This window comes from Temnothorax curvispinosus, unplaced genomic scaffold (assembly GCF_003070985.1).
Source record: "Temnothorax curvispinosus isolate PA1 unplaced genomic scaffold, ASM307098v1 QBEX01001204.1, whole genome shotgun sequence".
NCBI classification, from domain to species: domain Eukaryota; kingdom Metazoa; phylum Arthropoda; class Insecta; order Hymenoptera; family Formicidae; genus Temnothorax; species Temnothorax curvispinosus.
In genome coordinates, this window is record NW_020210984.1 from 9,844 (window position 1) to 26,003 (window position 16,160).

Below are 16,160 nucleotides of genomic sequence, written 5' to 3' on the forward strand. Positions count from 1 at the left end.
CGGTTGTTAACGAGGAGATGAACATAAGATTGAAGGATACACTGTACGTTCCTGACTTGAGAACCAATCTTCTGTCTGTGGCCAAAATAGTCGACAACCAGCATCAAGTTCTCTTCACCAAGGATTGTGCCATCGTTCAGGATCTTCAAGGTAACGCAAAAATGATAGCCAAACGCGTAAACAATTTGTTTTATCTTCAGGAAGGTTCCACTACTGAAGCGTGCGTAGCAGCTAAGGATGAACGATCACAAATTACGACGTGGCACGAACGACTAGGGCACCTCAACGCAAATGACGTGAATCTGATGTGGAAATCTCAAGCGGTTAATGGCATAAAACTCAACGCTGGATCGTCGATGACTGATTGTAAAATATGCGCTGCAGGAAAATTGTCAAGTTCCCCATTTCCGGTTAGAGGTCAGAGAGCTTCAGGTGCACTCGACATTATACACACTGACGTATGTGGACCGATGCGAACGGAGTCACAGGGCGGTGCACGCTATTTTGTCACTTTTATAGACGACCATACCCGCTGGTGTGAGGTATACTTCATGCGAAACAAGGGAGAGGTCGCTGAAAAGTTCGAAGAATTTAAGAAGCTAGCCGAAAATCAAACTGGACGAAAAATCAAGGCAGTTCAATCAGATAACGGCAAGGAGTTTTGCAACTCTACTCTGGACAAATTGTTTAAGGAACACGGAATTCGTCGCCGACTGACAGTAGCTTACACACCTGAGCAAAATGGTGTTGCTGAACGAAGAAATCGAACTCTAGTAGAGGCAGCACGATGCATGATGATTCAATCAGGACTTTCACCTTCTTTTTGGGCCGAAGCGATCGCAACTGCAAATTATATTAGGAATCGCTGTATTACAAAAAGTCTTCAGTCTGGAACTCCATTCGAAAAATGGACTGGCAGACGCCCGAACATTAGTCATCTGCGGACATTTGGATGCAAGGCGTTCATTCTGGACAAGTCTCCAAACAAAGGCAAGTTTGATGTCCGTGGCTTAGAAGGCATCTTCGTTGGATACTCTGAGGTATCAAAAGCTTACAGAGTGTGGAGCCCAAAGAACCGAAAAATCCACATCTCTAGGGATGTTAAATTCTTCAACGAATTTAACATGAAGGAATCGTGTGAGGACATAATCACCGAGGAAACGAAGAATGGTCGATTCAAGGTCGTGGATGATCTAATGACATTCGAGGGGCAAGGTGAAGCGGCAGTCGGACCCAACAACGATCCAATGACCATACAACCCGAAAACGACCAAACCATTGAAGACAACGATCAGGTTGACGCAGAAGAGGATAATAGTACCGCAACGCCCGCTAGACGAGGACCAGGAAGGCCGAAGGGAGCGACGAATAGAAAACCTGACCCTCCAAGCAGGGAATACGATTTGAGAAGCAGACAACAAGGAGTGCCAGCACCTATAGTTGTCGAGTCATCATCTGACGATGACATCGAGTGGCAAGATTCTATGTACGCTTTATTTGCAGGTGAAATTTCCATCTCTGAGGCTACTACAGGTCCAGATGCAGCGGAGTGGAAGGACGCCATTTACGATGAAGTTAAAAGTCTCGTGGCTAATGATACATGGGAACTAGTAGAGAAACCTAAGGATGGCAATGTCGTCGGTTGCAGAACGATTCTGAGAAACAAGTACGGAGCAGATGGAAAGTTAGAGAGAAGAAAGGCCAGAGTTGTCGCGAAAGGGTTCTCTCAACGCCCTGGGCTCGATTTTCAAGACACTTTCGCTCCTGTAGCCAGACTCGGATCGCTCAGGCTGTTAGTCGCTTTATCAGTTGAGCTCGGAATGTCAATATCACAGTTGGACATTACTGCAGCATACCTACACGGCGACATGGACACCGTAGTTTACATGGAACCACCAGAGCATCTAGAGGAAATGCTAGAGAGAATCACGCGGGATAAGTCGGCAGAACATCTACATGATAGAGCCAAAACTATGCTCTCGCAACTTCGTAAAAAACATATGGTTTGCCTCCTTCTAAAAGCGTTATATGGACTACGCCAGGCCGGACGTCGGTGGTATTTAAAGCTTGACGAAACATTGAAGAAAGCTGGACTTTTTCCCACAAACGCAGATCCCTGCGTATATGTAAACGATGATGGAACATTTTTCCTTCTTGTTTATGTTGATGATATACTGATGGCTTCAAAGGACCCCAAGACGACCAAAAGGATTATCAAGATACTAAAGAGCCGTTTTGCCGTCAAGGACCTCGGGGAAGCTAAATACTGCTTAGGAATAGAAATCATCAAGAGCAGGGAGAGTACTCATCTTTCTCAGGCTGGTTATATCAATGATTTGCTTTTCAGGTTCGGAATGGCCGATTGCAAAACATCAAACACTCCACTAGACAGTAGCATCAAGTTGACGGCTGGAGATCCGGAATACGGGGATGATTCGGTGCCATACAGGGAACTGGTGGGCAGTTTGATGTACCTAGCCCTAGGTACTAGGCCCGACATCGCTCATGCAGTCAGCGTGTTAAGCCAATTTAATTCTTGTCACGAGAAGAAACACTGGACAGCAGCTAAGCATGTGCTTAGGTACCTGAAGAACACCGTCAATTTGGCTCTGTGTTTCGAACGTACAAACAAAGGTCTAACTGGATACGTGGATGCCGATTGGGGCAATTGTGCGATGGACAGGCGGTCGTATACTGGAACAGCCTTTATTCTTGCTGGAGGCGCTATTTTCTGGGAATCCCGAAAGCAGAGGACAGTCGCGTTTTCTTCGACCGAGGCCGAATATATGGGGCTGACTGATGCAGCCAAGGAGGCTGTGTACCTCATCAATTTTCTAAAGGAGCTTGGTTTGGAAAAGCTAACGAATGTCAATTTGTATAACGACAATCAAGGAGCCAAGGAACTGGCGCACAACCCTGTCTACCACGGAAGATCCAAACACATCGACATTCGTCATCATTTTATTCGAGAAGTATTAAATGAACATCCCGTAAAACTCGAATATCTACCTACAGAAGAGATGGTGGCGGATGTACTTACCAAAAACCTACCAAGAGGAAAACACGAATTTTGTGTTCGCGGACTTGGGTTAAAGTACATTAATAACGAAGGACTGTAAAATTGAGGGAGAGTGTTAGAGATTCAATTCTACCGCCTTCCTTCATTATAACTATTATTCACTAGACGTTTCTTATTGGCTCAGATGGCGTCTCGGTAGAGCTATACGCGGTTCACATACACTCATTCATTGCTATTCGTTCGTTAAGTTAGGTCAGAGAGACGCCCGCCCTTTTATAATACATTACATACATTTTCTGTTCTCCACGCTATTGTGTGTCGTAAATAAAGAAGCACTATTGTACGTTCTGTGTCCGATCATTATCCAACAGGAAAAATTCACACAAATTTTAAAATGAATCTGCCCCCTGCAGGAGATATTCCGTATACTTATTCGAGACCAGGTATATCTTAATTACGTATTTATTTATATAAGTATTATATTAAATATTAAACCTTTATTTTCGTTGTTTTCTAAAGAAAATAAAACACTGCGATATCGAGTAATTACAAGTTTATCAGTATTGAAAGGCGACGCTGTTGTTCGTATCTCCAAGTTTTTAAATATAATCCGCACAATTTTGTAAATTATGCCATTGTTTCACTGTAGCATGGTCATTGTTTCTTTAAATACAAAAAATATATGTTAACGCTATTTTATAACGCTATTGAAATTTCTCTACTAAGGGCCGATTTCACAGTCTCCGATTAACTGGATCGCGATTAAACTCACTCTTCGTCTCTTTCTAGGGGGACAGTTAAAAAAAGATGCAGAGTGAGTTTAATCGGATGAGGATCACATTAATCGGGAACTGTGAAATCGGCTCTAAAAACCAAATTCTATAGGGTTTTAAAATTATATTTGTAATTGTAATGTATTATATTTCTTGACACGTACTTATTATTATTTATATATTGCCTCGTTAAGTATTTGAATATATTTCAATTTCTATAAATTGTTAATTATTAGACCTCTTTGCTGTGATTCACACTCACTTAGAATTATCCGTGAATTTTGACCGTCAAGTTCTTGAGGGCAAGGCAATATTGACAATAGAGAAGAAAATGTTGACGCGGTGTAATGAACTAGTTAGTAAACATTTTCTTTTAATTTTAGTATATATATATATATATATATATATATATATACAAATAATACGTGCACACAATTTGAAATTAATTGGAAAATTATATGTTGATAGATGTTGTAAAATTTATTGTTTTATGTAAAGCCGCAATAAAGTATCATATATAGTTGCGTGCAATTTCCGCATAACAATTAATAATTTGTTAAAATTTCCGTTTTATAAAACAGAATACTCTGAAAAATTATTTCTCTAAAATGCTATTAATTTAACAAGGTTAGTAATCAATTAATTGAATATAAATATTGAATTATTAATTATGCATTGAAATAGACCGTGCTCTCCTAGGCGACAGGAAGGTCTATCACAGCATGCTGCCTGCCGGCAGGAGTCACGCTGTTCGTCTGATTGCAAACACAAGGTCAGCTATAAACTGTAGCGCGGTCAAGAAAACTTTTAACAATTTGTAAAATAATTTCATAATAATTTTACCGATTATTCTTTGATATTTATATTGAGAAATACAGATGCAACTATCGCAATATTTCGTAAGCTGAATTGGACCCTCTCTTCCCCTGCTTTATTTTTCACACGTTTTACAACATGGTCTGCTAATTAAAGTATAGAATAGACAAAACAGCTATAAGTTTCAAATTAATGTATAAACATAAACATATACGATCAGACGTCTGGCAAATTGAACTCACATTAAACAGGATTCTATCGGATCCTTTTAAATTTCTAATTTTTTCAAAAGGCTTTACTTCTTTTATTTTTTTTCTTATTTTAAATTCTAAGCCGAAACAGAATTTTAGAGATAATTATGGTTATGCTGTTGAGCAACTCACATGTAACAATAAGAGAAACAACAGTAGGGAAGAAATGCAGTTTAAAACGAATAAAAAATTTACAAAATTTTTAAACGAAAAAATGTGACAAATACGATAACAAATACATAAAAAAGTAGCACTTCTTTAGAAAAATTAAGCGATATATTTATATATACTATATAAATATAGTTAATATTATTTTTTGTGCGACAAAATGTTTATTTATGACATATCAAAGAATAAGAAACTAGTTGGTGTCGTAATTAAAGGTACATGAATATGTAAAGAGACAAAGAATTATGTTTGATTTGTGCTGCATGTGCTGCGTGAAGACATTGGTTATTACATGAGATATGAATTATGAACAAACGCGGTTTCAATGTGTTATGTATGTTAAGTATATGTCTGCCAACACACCTGGAATTTTGATAAAATGTCGCGTACGCTAAAGTTTGCACTTCAAAGTTGAAATTTGTGCTTCAATTCCTTTCTTAATTGCAAAGGAGCGAAATTCTAGTGAAATTTACAAAGAGCTAAGAAACGGTTATAATCTAAGAGACGTAGAAAATTGCCTAATAGCATTAATTATTTTGCACAATAGAATAGGGCCGCACGTGTCAACGCAAGCGACATCCCTTGTGCAGCAATTTTGTTCGGAAATTTTATCTCATCTACAGTCCGGACTTTTCAGGCTCTGACTATCATTTTTTATTAGTTCTTTAGGTTGGTGTTGCAGGAAAGCAATATAAGAAAAATGAAAAACTTAAGGAAGCAGTAACATCTCTCTTCTATTATACATGACTTGGACGAAATTTTTCCAAAGACGGAATCTTTAAATTAGTGAACCGCTGGAACACATGTTTTAAAATATTAAAAGTAACTACGTAAAGAAATAGTTAATTGTATTTTTACACGTACATACACGCATTTATGTGTTAATAAACATTTTGCATATTTTTTAAGAGTTATAGTTCTTTAATACTTAGTTTTATTGTTAGTCCTATGCTTCTTATATGTGTACAAAATATATATTGGTTACTATGCCATGGCTTTCCACATACACATTAATATATAATTCCTATAATGTATACATACTTCTTCATCATTCGTGTACTCAAATACATTATATATTACTTTTTAGCGTTGTTTCAAATTAAGATTTTTATTTACTTTCTATGTTTTATTTAGTGTATTAAATGTAATTTTATGGTTGAGAAGAAAGTTATTTTTTGATTTACTCTCATATTACAATATACTCAATTCTAGCGCACAAATCCGCTACAAATCGAATAATTTCGAAGATATTTTATTAGCAAGAATTAAAATCCAACAAACATCAATTTTTAACAGGATTATCAAAAAATCGACGAATACATGTTACAGCTGTCATGTTACAGCTGTCTTTTAAGCATTAGAAAAGAAAAATTAATTTTCTAACTAAATTAATTTTCAGTTATAAATATTATAAATAAAAAATTGATGTCAACAACATATACACAAAAATTTTTCTGAAATTGAGATTATGAGGTAATAACTATTTTTAGTATTTTTATCCTATATAATAAATATTATTCATCGAATGGAGAAAATGCGAGGTATGCATACGCGATTCAAGCAGATAGTATCAAGAATTTATTTACGTTTATCTAGGATTCGATCTCTTTGTCAAAATCTGACATATTAGTTGAAGTAATACGTAGTCTATTGCAAAAAAAATGAAGTTTAAAGATTTATGCTGATACATTTATGTTTAATACAATAAATTACTCTACTACGATAATTACATGTTGTTTCTGTATACATTAATTATATAATATTCTGTATATAAGAGATATATTTTTTTTTACAAATTCAAATGTTATTCGACGATTCGATGGGAATTATCATTAGGCATCATCGTGAAATCTAGTTATTTCCTATCTCGTTGGCTCTGCAACTCAGAAACTGAAATAAACGCGAGATATAGAAATTTGTCTCTACCAAATTAGTTTCATAAATATTTCTACATTTTTTAAGAGTCTTTTTCATATAGTAAAAGAATTATATATTGCAGTTACTAAATGACTTACCCATTAAAAATAAAATCAGGCTAATTGTTAAGTTTGTAAAATTTGTTTTATTTTTTTCCGGGTTTCATTCAACATCTTTTCTTTAATGCGATTATATGTTTCAATCGCTTTTATACGCATTTTTTCCCATTCGCACAAATGTTGAAATATAGGAGATGCATAATTTGGCGAACAATGTTCGGTAGCAAAATTCAAAGCTTGTGCAACTTTGTCAGCCCATCGAATTTTAATGCACAATAGCAGCCAAAGAAATCTGTGAAATACAAGATGCACTTTACATTAAGCAATTGCGAATCAATTTAAATGAGAATATGCATATTTACCGCATTTTTCCACTCATGTTAAACCGGAAGAATTGATAGTAAATACAATCCAGTTTTTCTATGGTCATAAACCTATAATATAGATTTAAGTAGTTTAATAATATTATTTTCTGAACGTTACAGAGGTTCATATCGTCTGCTGTCACTGCAGGAAAAGGTACATCATGAACACGATTATCCCAATCGATCCATTTTGTAACTATGCCGAAACTCTTATTTTCCCACAAGGAGGACATTTGGTCGGTCAAATAAGGCGGGGTGGTGAGGAAATTAGGGTGAGGAAAAGTGTCGTCACCAAACCAGAAGTCCCAATTAACTCTATCTAACTTCTGAAATCAACAAAAAGGTCATTATATAAACATATTAGATACTGATAAAACTGTAGTTTGTATGTATAAAAAAAATGTTACCTCCTTTTTGTTAGAAAAATATTTATACAAATAGTCTTTCCAATCCTTAGTGTTTATACTTTCGTATGCGAATTTACGAAAATACGAAATAAAAAATGGTTCGAATACTGTGGGTCCTCCTAATATATTCTCCAGATGACATAAGAGAAAATATCCCATCTCGTAAAGCACATATTTAGTGATTACATGTGGTAACTCTGAGGTGAATTGAAAATTGGGTAATAAGCATCTTAGCAAAGCGACATTTGCGGGTTCTCAGACCTACAATACAATTTACACAAAAAATAATCTGGTAAGAATTCAGAAATTGGGTGTACACGTTTGTAGTGCATACATTGTAAAATATTATCAATTGGTGACATTATTTATTACTTTATTTCTTTACTTATTGTTAGTCAAAGTGAATATCTTACCAAACTATTATAATTCTTTGCTCCTTCCCTTTGAAGAAAAGCATCTATGTTTTCATGATACAAAACTCTGCGTTTAATTTGTCTGGAAATAAAAATGCTGAAACTCTTATTTAACCATAAATGCTGATAATTCTCACACGTAACAAAATTTCTTGCCCAGCTCTGTGAGATGTTCCGAGCTAGCGAATAAATGACGTAAGAACGATCTCCGCCAAGTAGAGTCGGCGAAATAAATGTCACGCATGGACATTCTATTTCGAAATGGGCGATACTTGGTGGAAGCACGCATATAACGTATTTATCTATATAGAAGTATTATTTTAAACGTATAAATAACAAAAAAAAAAACAACAGAAAGATTGCACTGCAAATCCAAGTGCGTTATTTTTACACAGAAACGTTTAATCTTTTGTAACCTTCGATTAGACTCACTCTTCATCGCTTTCTAACTGGTTCTCTTAAAAAGAGTTAATCGACGTTGGTGAAACTGGCCCTAAAAATAACACATTTGACTGAAGCTCTTTTAACACGCTTCTTTATGTGTTGAATTACGTCACTGACCACGCATATAATCGTATAAAATTAAAAGTTAATATGTCCAATTGTGTTAAGTGGCATGATTTAAAACGGCAAAAAATGTGTATGAAGAGCGTCAACTAAAATTAACAACAACAAAAAAACAACAAAAAAATTAACAAAAAAAAAAATAATCTATGTTAATGTAGAGAAATGTTTTTTTTAGCCAATTCACCTTGTTGTTAGACAGCAGAAAGGGATGACCACCAGTTTGGGCAGGTGTTAGCCAGTATAATGCATCTGACTGTGGAGTTGTTTTATATTCAATTTCAATTTCACAGCTGAAAATATCGTATTATGGGTGTCATTAATTCTTACATCAATAATTTTTAGTAAATATATTTCTTTAAAAATATTTTATATTTACTCAGGGTTATCAGTGCCAATAATTGATGGCAAATCTACGCGAATTGCATTTCCAAAGGCAGAATTAGTTTCATCAATATGACAATCTAAAAGTGTTCTATCAAGCACGTTTGTGACACGTCCTATATCAAGTCCGAGGTTATCTAAAATCTAATTATTCGATATTATATATATTAATAAATTGCAGTCTAAATTTCTACTCGATATGAAAAAAAATGTCTACTTACTATCTGATTAAGGAGGTTCTACAGGTACTCTCTAGTCAGTTGAGAGATGAAGAGAAAATCTTCAAATTCGTCGATTCTAAGTATTCATAAAATATTTTCGTGAATTTTGATGACGTTAGAGCTTATATCATACCCATATTAGTCGAAGCGAGGAATAATTAAAAATATCGTGTAAGTGCTCGTTTGACTCTGGCGGCTTATAATGGAAGAAAATGTGGTAACGTCGCGAACTTGACAGTTCTGCTCATATGACCGTGGTTATTTCACAATTTCACATAATTCTAGAGCGAGTACTTCTCCATAAGCGCTCGTAAACGTTAGGTGCTTAAGTTTGAGGTGCTGTCATACTGTGGTGCTGTACTGGCTGTACACTTTTCGCGCGGGTGCAGTCGCTGCGACATTGCCAAATCTCCCTTGTTATTCGAAGCACGCTACGTGAACTGTGATATGGCCTGTTTCAATAGCCAATATCACAAAATTTTACGCGATAACCCTTGTTTTTCTCGATATTTCTGAAAAGGTTAGATTAAGATCTATAAGAGCTCCGTTTTTTGAATCTTTGGTAGGTCGCCTTTATATAATTAATATCTCGTTTCCTGTCTCCAAGAGCCCCTCTGCCATATGTAGCTTATGTTAAAAACTGTGATTTCAAAATTCATTTTTGCAAATTTTTACACGGTAACCGATGCTAAAATTTTTCGAGCACTTTTCTCGTATCTCAATTTATACGTCCATAAAGTTTTTTCCAATTTTTAGATACATCCATTATCTGTAGAACCTCCTTAATTGAAGGTTGCCTTGTTATAGTCAAAATTGCTTTTCCTTCAAGAACTCTTTGATCGAAATCCACTATCAATTCTAAATCAGTATGGATTACACGTGCCAATTCTTATAATTAAGAAGATAAAAATAAAGAAGTATAAGTAATAAATAATAATATATAAATGTAATGAGTACGCACATAATAAAAAATAATATATATTATAATTATTATAGCAATTGCTTGTAATATTATTTGTAAAATGCAAACAGTTTTCAGGACCTTTATGCTAGAGAGAGAGAGAGAGAGAGAGAGAGAGAGAGAGAGAGAGAGAGAGAGAGAGAGAGAGAGAGAGATACATTATATTTATATTTATATTTATAAGAAGATGCGCAAAATGTTGTCAGTTAATAAAAACTGTGAGATAATCTAATTTTGAAAATTGGTACATTACTATAGAATCAAGTATATGTGTAGCAATTTTAATTTCAAACATCTATGAATTCCGCACTTTCTTATTTTATTGTATTTTCTTTAAGAAAATACTAAATACGTTAGTTTAAAGTATTTTTATTATGCTTATAATGTAGCTAATTAAATAATTAAAATACCTGGTAACGCAAATGAGTGTGGATCTTTTGCAGAAATGGGAACATTCATTTTAGGAGAGTAACGTTGTAGCCTTTTCCATCGACTTGCGATAATAGAACTGTGTATGTCTAAACTGGCCGCACAAGGGAACAGTATTGCTTTCAACTTTTCTCACCTTCTTATGTCTAGCGATATATTCTGTTTATTAGAACGTCAAAATGACTGTGACTTTTCGCACACAAACAAATTCGACTTGGTTGAATTTAGTACATATAACTGTGTACCCGTCACATACTTTGAAACTGAGTTATTTTAATTATATTTTCTCTAGCTCGTCTTATTTTCTATTTTTAATACTTAGATACATATTTCCTTTATTTTAAATAGGCAAATGGCATGAGTGGCAGCAAAGAGGGACATATGCCCTCCCTTTATTTTATTTTTTTCGATTTAGAATAATTTTATGATTGAGACAATCAGAAACTTTTTTTTTAATTTATACAAGAGTAAAAATCTGCATGAATATTTCTTTAACAAATATTATTTAAAAATACCTTTGTCTGGCAGAGCTTTATATATATAAATCGAAAAATTCCATATGCATGGAAACATTGAAAAAATTTTTTTTTTTTTTAATAATCGAACTCGATCAATAAATGGGATTTTATCTTCTGAGGGTTATCATGAAATTTACTAGAGTATCTATACGATTTTAATTATATAAGTTAGTAGTTCACTTTTGTAAAAATTTACCCCGTTGCATGATTAATCAACTCCCCTTAAGTTAAGAAATTCAAGAAATTTGAAAATTGCCTTTTCTTCGAATAATTATATTTCATCGTTTTTTTCAAATAGGTACTTTATAATTTGTTAAATTTTTATAATTTACATCAAATGAAATACCTTATTTTTTAACTTCCAGTCTTTTACAAACTGAACAAAAATGGTATCCCTCAGTATATTAGCACTCATCTGCCCTTCCCTCCAACTCCCTTGAAAACTTTGTAAGGGCGCTTATGACAGAAAGTGAATGAATAGGCGATAAAAAAGATTTCTTTTTCGTTCACATGCAACGAATACAGTTAACTTCCCCGTTAATTTTGCAACCCATTGGGTAAAGAGCCACTACCACCGGGCCAATCTCGTACTCGGAGGGTAGTTATAGTCGGCGAAGAGCCCTGTGATATCATGATGCTAAGAAAAATATACACTGTACTTTGCAAGATATGCGCACACATATAATGGACATAAAATATTTAACATAATAAAGTAAATGTCAAATATTTTATTCAATGCATCACAAGTTAATTACTAATTAAAGGTTGATATATATGTTATTGTTTTTAATATATATATTATTGTTTTTCGTTGCTCTGCACATTACTCAGTCCTGCAATTCATATATATGCACGTAATACGTAAACACAATTTGAAATTAATTGGAAAATGATATATGTTGATAGATGTAAATTTATTGTCTTATGTAAGGCCGCAATAAAGTATTAGATGCGTCCAATTTCCGCATAACGATTTATAATTCGTCGAAGTTTCCGTTTTATAAAACGCAATATACTCTGAAAAATTATTTCTCTAAAATGCTATTATTTCGATAAGAATGTCAGTAGTATGTTAGCAATCAATTAATTGAATATAAATATTAAATTATTAATTATGCATTGAAATGGGCCGTATTCCCCTGGGCGACAGGACAGAATGTTAAATAACATGCTGTCTGCCGGCAGGAGTCAGGCTGTCCGTCTGATTGCAAACACAAGATTATTTTTTGATATTTATATTGAGTAATACGGGTGCAACTTTCGCAATGTTTCGTGAGTTCAATTTGACCCTTCTCTTTTTCTACTTTATTTTTTACAACATGGGCTGTTAATCTATACTGGTCTATATCTATACTATTATCTATCTATATCTATATCTTATCTTATCTTATCTCATCTTATCTATATTACTATTATACTATTATACTATTGTACTATTATATTATATGAAATCCTTACGGGTGGTGTATGTTTGAACGTTAATAACTTGAAAACTATTGGACCGAATTTTTACCACAAGTACATGAAATAGGAATAGAATTTTCCGGGGAGTGCTATAGAGTGTGTAGTTTTTTGTCACCGATTTTCTGGAAACCGATTTTTTTAATTTTTCTAATTCTTACGGGTAAAAGAATTAAAAAAATCGGTTTTCAGAAAATAGATAACGAAAAACTATACACTCTATAGCACTCCCCGAAAAATTCTACCCCTATTTTATATGGTTTTAATACAAATTCGATCCAATAGTTTTTAAGTTAAAAACGTTCAAACATACACCACCCGTAAGAATTAGAAAAATAAAAAAAAACGTTATTAACTTAAAAACTATTGGACCGAATTTTTTTTTATATTAGAACCATATAAAATAGAGGTAGAATTTTCCGGCGAGTGCTATAGAGTGTATAGTTTTTCGTTATTTATTTTCTGGAAACCCATTTTTTAAATTTTTTTAATTCTTACAAGTGGTGTATGTTTGAACTTTTTTAACTTAAAAACTATTGGACCGAATTTGTATTAAAACCATATAAAATAGGGGTAGAATTTTCCGGGGAGTGCTATAGAATGTATAGTTTTTTGTTACCGATCTTCTGGAAACCGGTTTTCTAATTTTTTATATTCTTACGCGAAATAATTGACCGAATCTCAGAGAATTATATATGAAACAAGGATAGAATTTTCCGGGGAGTAATATAAAGTGTATAATTTTTTGTTTCCAATCTTTTTGGAAACTGGTACCAAACTTTTTCCAATTTTTCGGAAATTAATTGCCCGAATTTCGAAGAATTGAATTTTGTGATATAAAGTGTATAATTTTTTGTTACCGATCTTTTTGGAAATTGTTATAAAAAATTTTTTGAATTTTTTGGGAAATAATTGATTGAATCTTAAAGAATTGTATATAAAACAGAGGTAGAATTTCTCGGGAAGTGTTATAAACTGTATTAGTTTTTTGTTACCGATCTTTCAAAAATTTTATTAATTTTTCGAGGATGGGTTTAATTGCCACAATGTGTATTATTTTTCGATAACAATTTATTTTTTTATGTCGGATAAGTTGTTTATTTCACATATTATATGTGAACAGTCACTTCAATTCGTGGCTTTCGTGACTGTCGCGAGTGATAGAAAAGTTATTGGAATTTTTTTGCAATAACCTGTAGTTAAAACAAAAGAAACAACTTATTCGATTTTTATATAAATAAGATTATCATTAAAAATTTCGATAAATAGAAAAAAAAATTTTCAAGAAATAATTTACACAAAAAAAATGATGCCAAAATTTTATTAAAATATGTGTAAAATAATTTAATTTTTTATAAGAGGGAGAGGGAGAGGGAGAAGGAGAAGAAGATAGAAAGGGAGGGAGAGAGAGAGAGAGAGAGAGAGAGAGAGAGAGAGAGAGAGAGAGAGAGAGAGAATGAATGAATGAATTGATCTTTATTAGCCTTCTCGGCTATTTTTTACAACACATAATCTTACAATAATTCCTCTACATGAGGTATAATATATACTTTTAACTTCCGCTTAAATTGTTCGATCCTCTCGCATTGCCTTATATCAAATAGTAGGGCGTTATACATATTTAGACCTTCATAGAATAGACTCTTTTATATATAGAGTCCTCTTATTATATATATATATAATATATATATATATAGAGAGAGAGAGAGAGAGAGACAGAGAGAGAGACTATTGAGTGAGATTATTTGCGCGTATTATTACACATGTCCTCCGGGGCGAATAGACACAGCAGCTGAAGTTCCAAACCGCATAAACATAAATGATAAACATCTGGCAAATCGAACTCACATTAAACAGGATTCTATCTTTTTAAATTACCTTCTCAAATGCTTCACTTTTTTTAATTTTTTTTATTTTAAACTCCAAACCGAAACAGAATATTAGAGAGCATTATGGTTATGCAGTTGAGCAATTCATATGTAACAATAGGAGAAATAATAAGAAAGAAATGCAGTTTAAAACGCATAAAGAATATACGAAAATTCTAACAAAAAAATGTATTAAATACAGTAACCAATACATAAAAAAGTAGCATTTTTTTTTTAAATTAAGCGATATATTTATATGTTTGATACTATTTTTTGTGCAATCGAATATGTTTACTTATGACATATTGAAGAATAAGAAACTAGTTGGTGTAGTAATTAAATAGATACATAAGTATGTAAAGAGACAAAGAATTATGTTTGATTTTTGCTGCATGTGTCTGCGCGAAAATCTAGCGCTTGTGACATATTGGTTAATACATGAGATATGAACAAACAGTTTCAGTATGTTATGTATGTTAGGTATATGTCTACTAACACACTTGGAATTTTGATAAAATAAACATAAAATGTCACGTACGCTAAAGTTCGCACTTTAAAGTTGAAATTTGTGCTGCAATTTTTTTATTAATTGCAAAGAGGCAAAATTCTAGTGAAATTTACAAAGAGCTTAGAAGAACGGTTATAATCCAAGAGACGTGGAAGACTGCCTAATAGCATTATTATTTTGCACAATGGAATAAGGCCGCACGTGTCAACACAGACGACATCCCATTTTGCAGCAATTTTGTTGGGAAATTTTATCTCATCAACAGTCCGGATCTTTCAGGCTTTGACTACCATTTTTTATTAGTCCTCTAGGTTGCTGTTGCAGAAAAGCGATATAAGAAAAATGAAAAACGTAAGGAAGCAGTAACATCTCTCTTCTATTATACATGACTTGGACGAAATTTTTCCAAAGACGGAATCTTTAAATTAGTGAACCGCTGGAACACATGTTTTAAAATATTAAAAGTAACTACGTAAAGAAATAGTTAATTGTATTTTTACACGTACATACACGCATTTATGTGTTAATAAACATTTTGCATATTTTTCAAGAGTTATATAGTTCTTTAATACTTAGTTTTAGTCCTATGCTTCTTATATGTGTACAAAATATATATTGGTTACTATGCCATGGCTTTCCACATACACATTAATATATAATTCCTATGATGTATACATACTTCTTCATCATTCGTGTACGCAAATACATTATATATTACTTTTTAGCGTTGTTTCAAATTAAGATTTTTATTTACTTTCTATGTTTTTTTTAGTGTATTAAATGTAACTTTCAACACTTTGTAAAATAATTTTATAATAATTTTACCAATTATTCTTTGATATATTTATATTAAGAAATACGGGTGCAACACTTTCGTGAGCTGAATTTGACCCCTCTCTACCCCTGCTTTACTTTTCACACGTTTTACGATATGATTTGTTATAATTAAAGTATTATAGAATAGACAAAACAGCTGTAAGTTCCAAAACCGCATAAACATAAACATATACAATCAGACGTCTGACAAATCAAACTCACATTAAACAGGATTTTATCTT

General features: G+C 33.2%; 1 protein-coding gene across 1 annotated transcript in view; it reads right to left on the bottom strand.

Moving 5' to 3' along the window:
* Nucleotides 1–7,429: 7,429 nt before the first annotated feature.
* The window catches only part of LOC112461334 (F-box/LRR-repeat protein 4-like), a 30,004-nt gene continuing 21,273 nt past the window's right edge, over nucleotides 7,430–16,160 (bottom strand). Inside the window, exons 7-10 of the mRNA XM_025026543.1 lie at nucleotides 9,132–9,252; nucleotides 8,940–9,045; nucleotides 7,487–7,694; nucleotides 7,430–7,437 (exon numbers count right to left, since the gene is read on the bottom strand). Of these exons, the coding sequence (XP_024882311.1) occupies nucleotides 7,430–7,437; nucleotides 7,487–7,694; nucleotides 8,940–9,045; nucleotides 9,132–9,252 (443 nt within the window). The remainder of the gene's footprint in view (nucleotides 7,438–7,486; nucleotides 7,695–8,939; nucleotides 9,046–9,131; nucleotides 9,253–16,160) is intronic.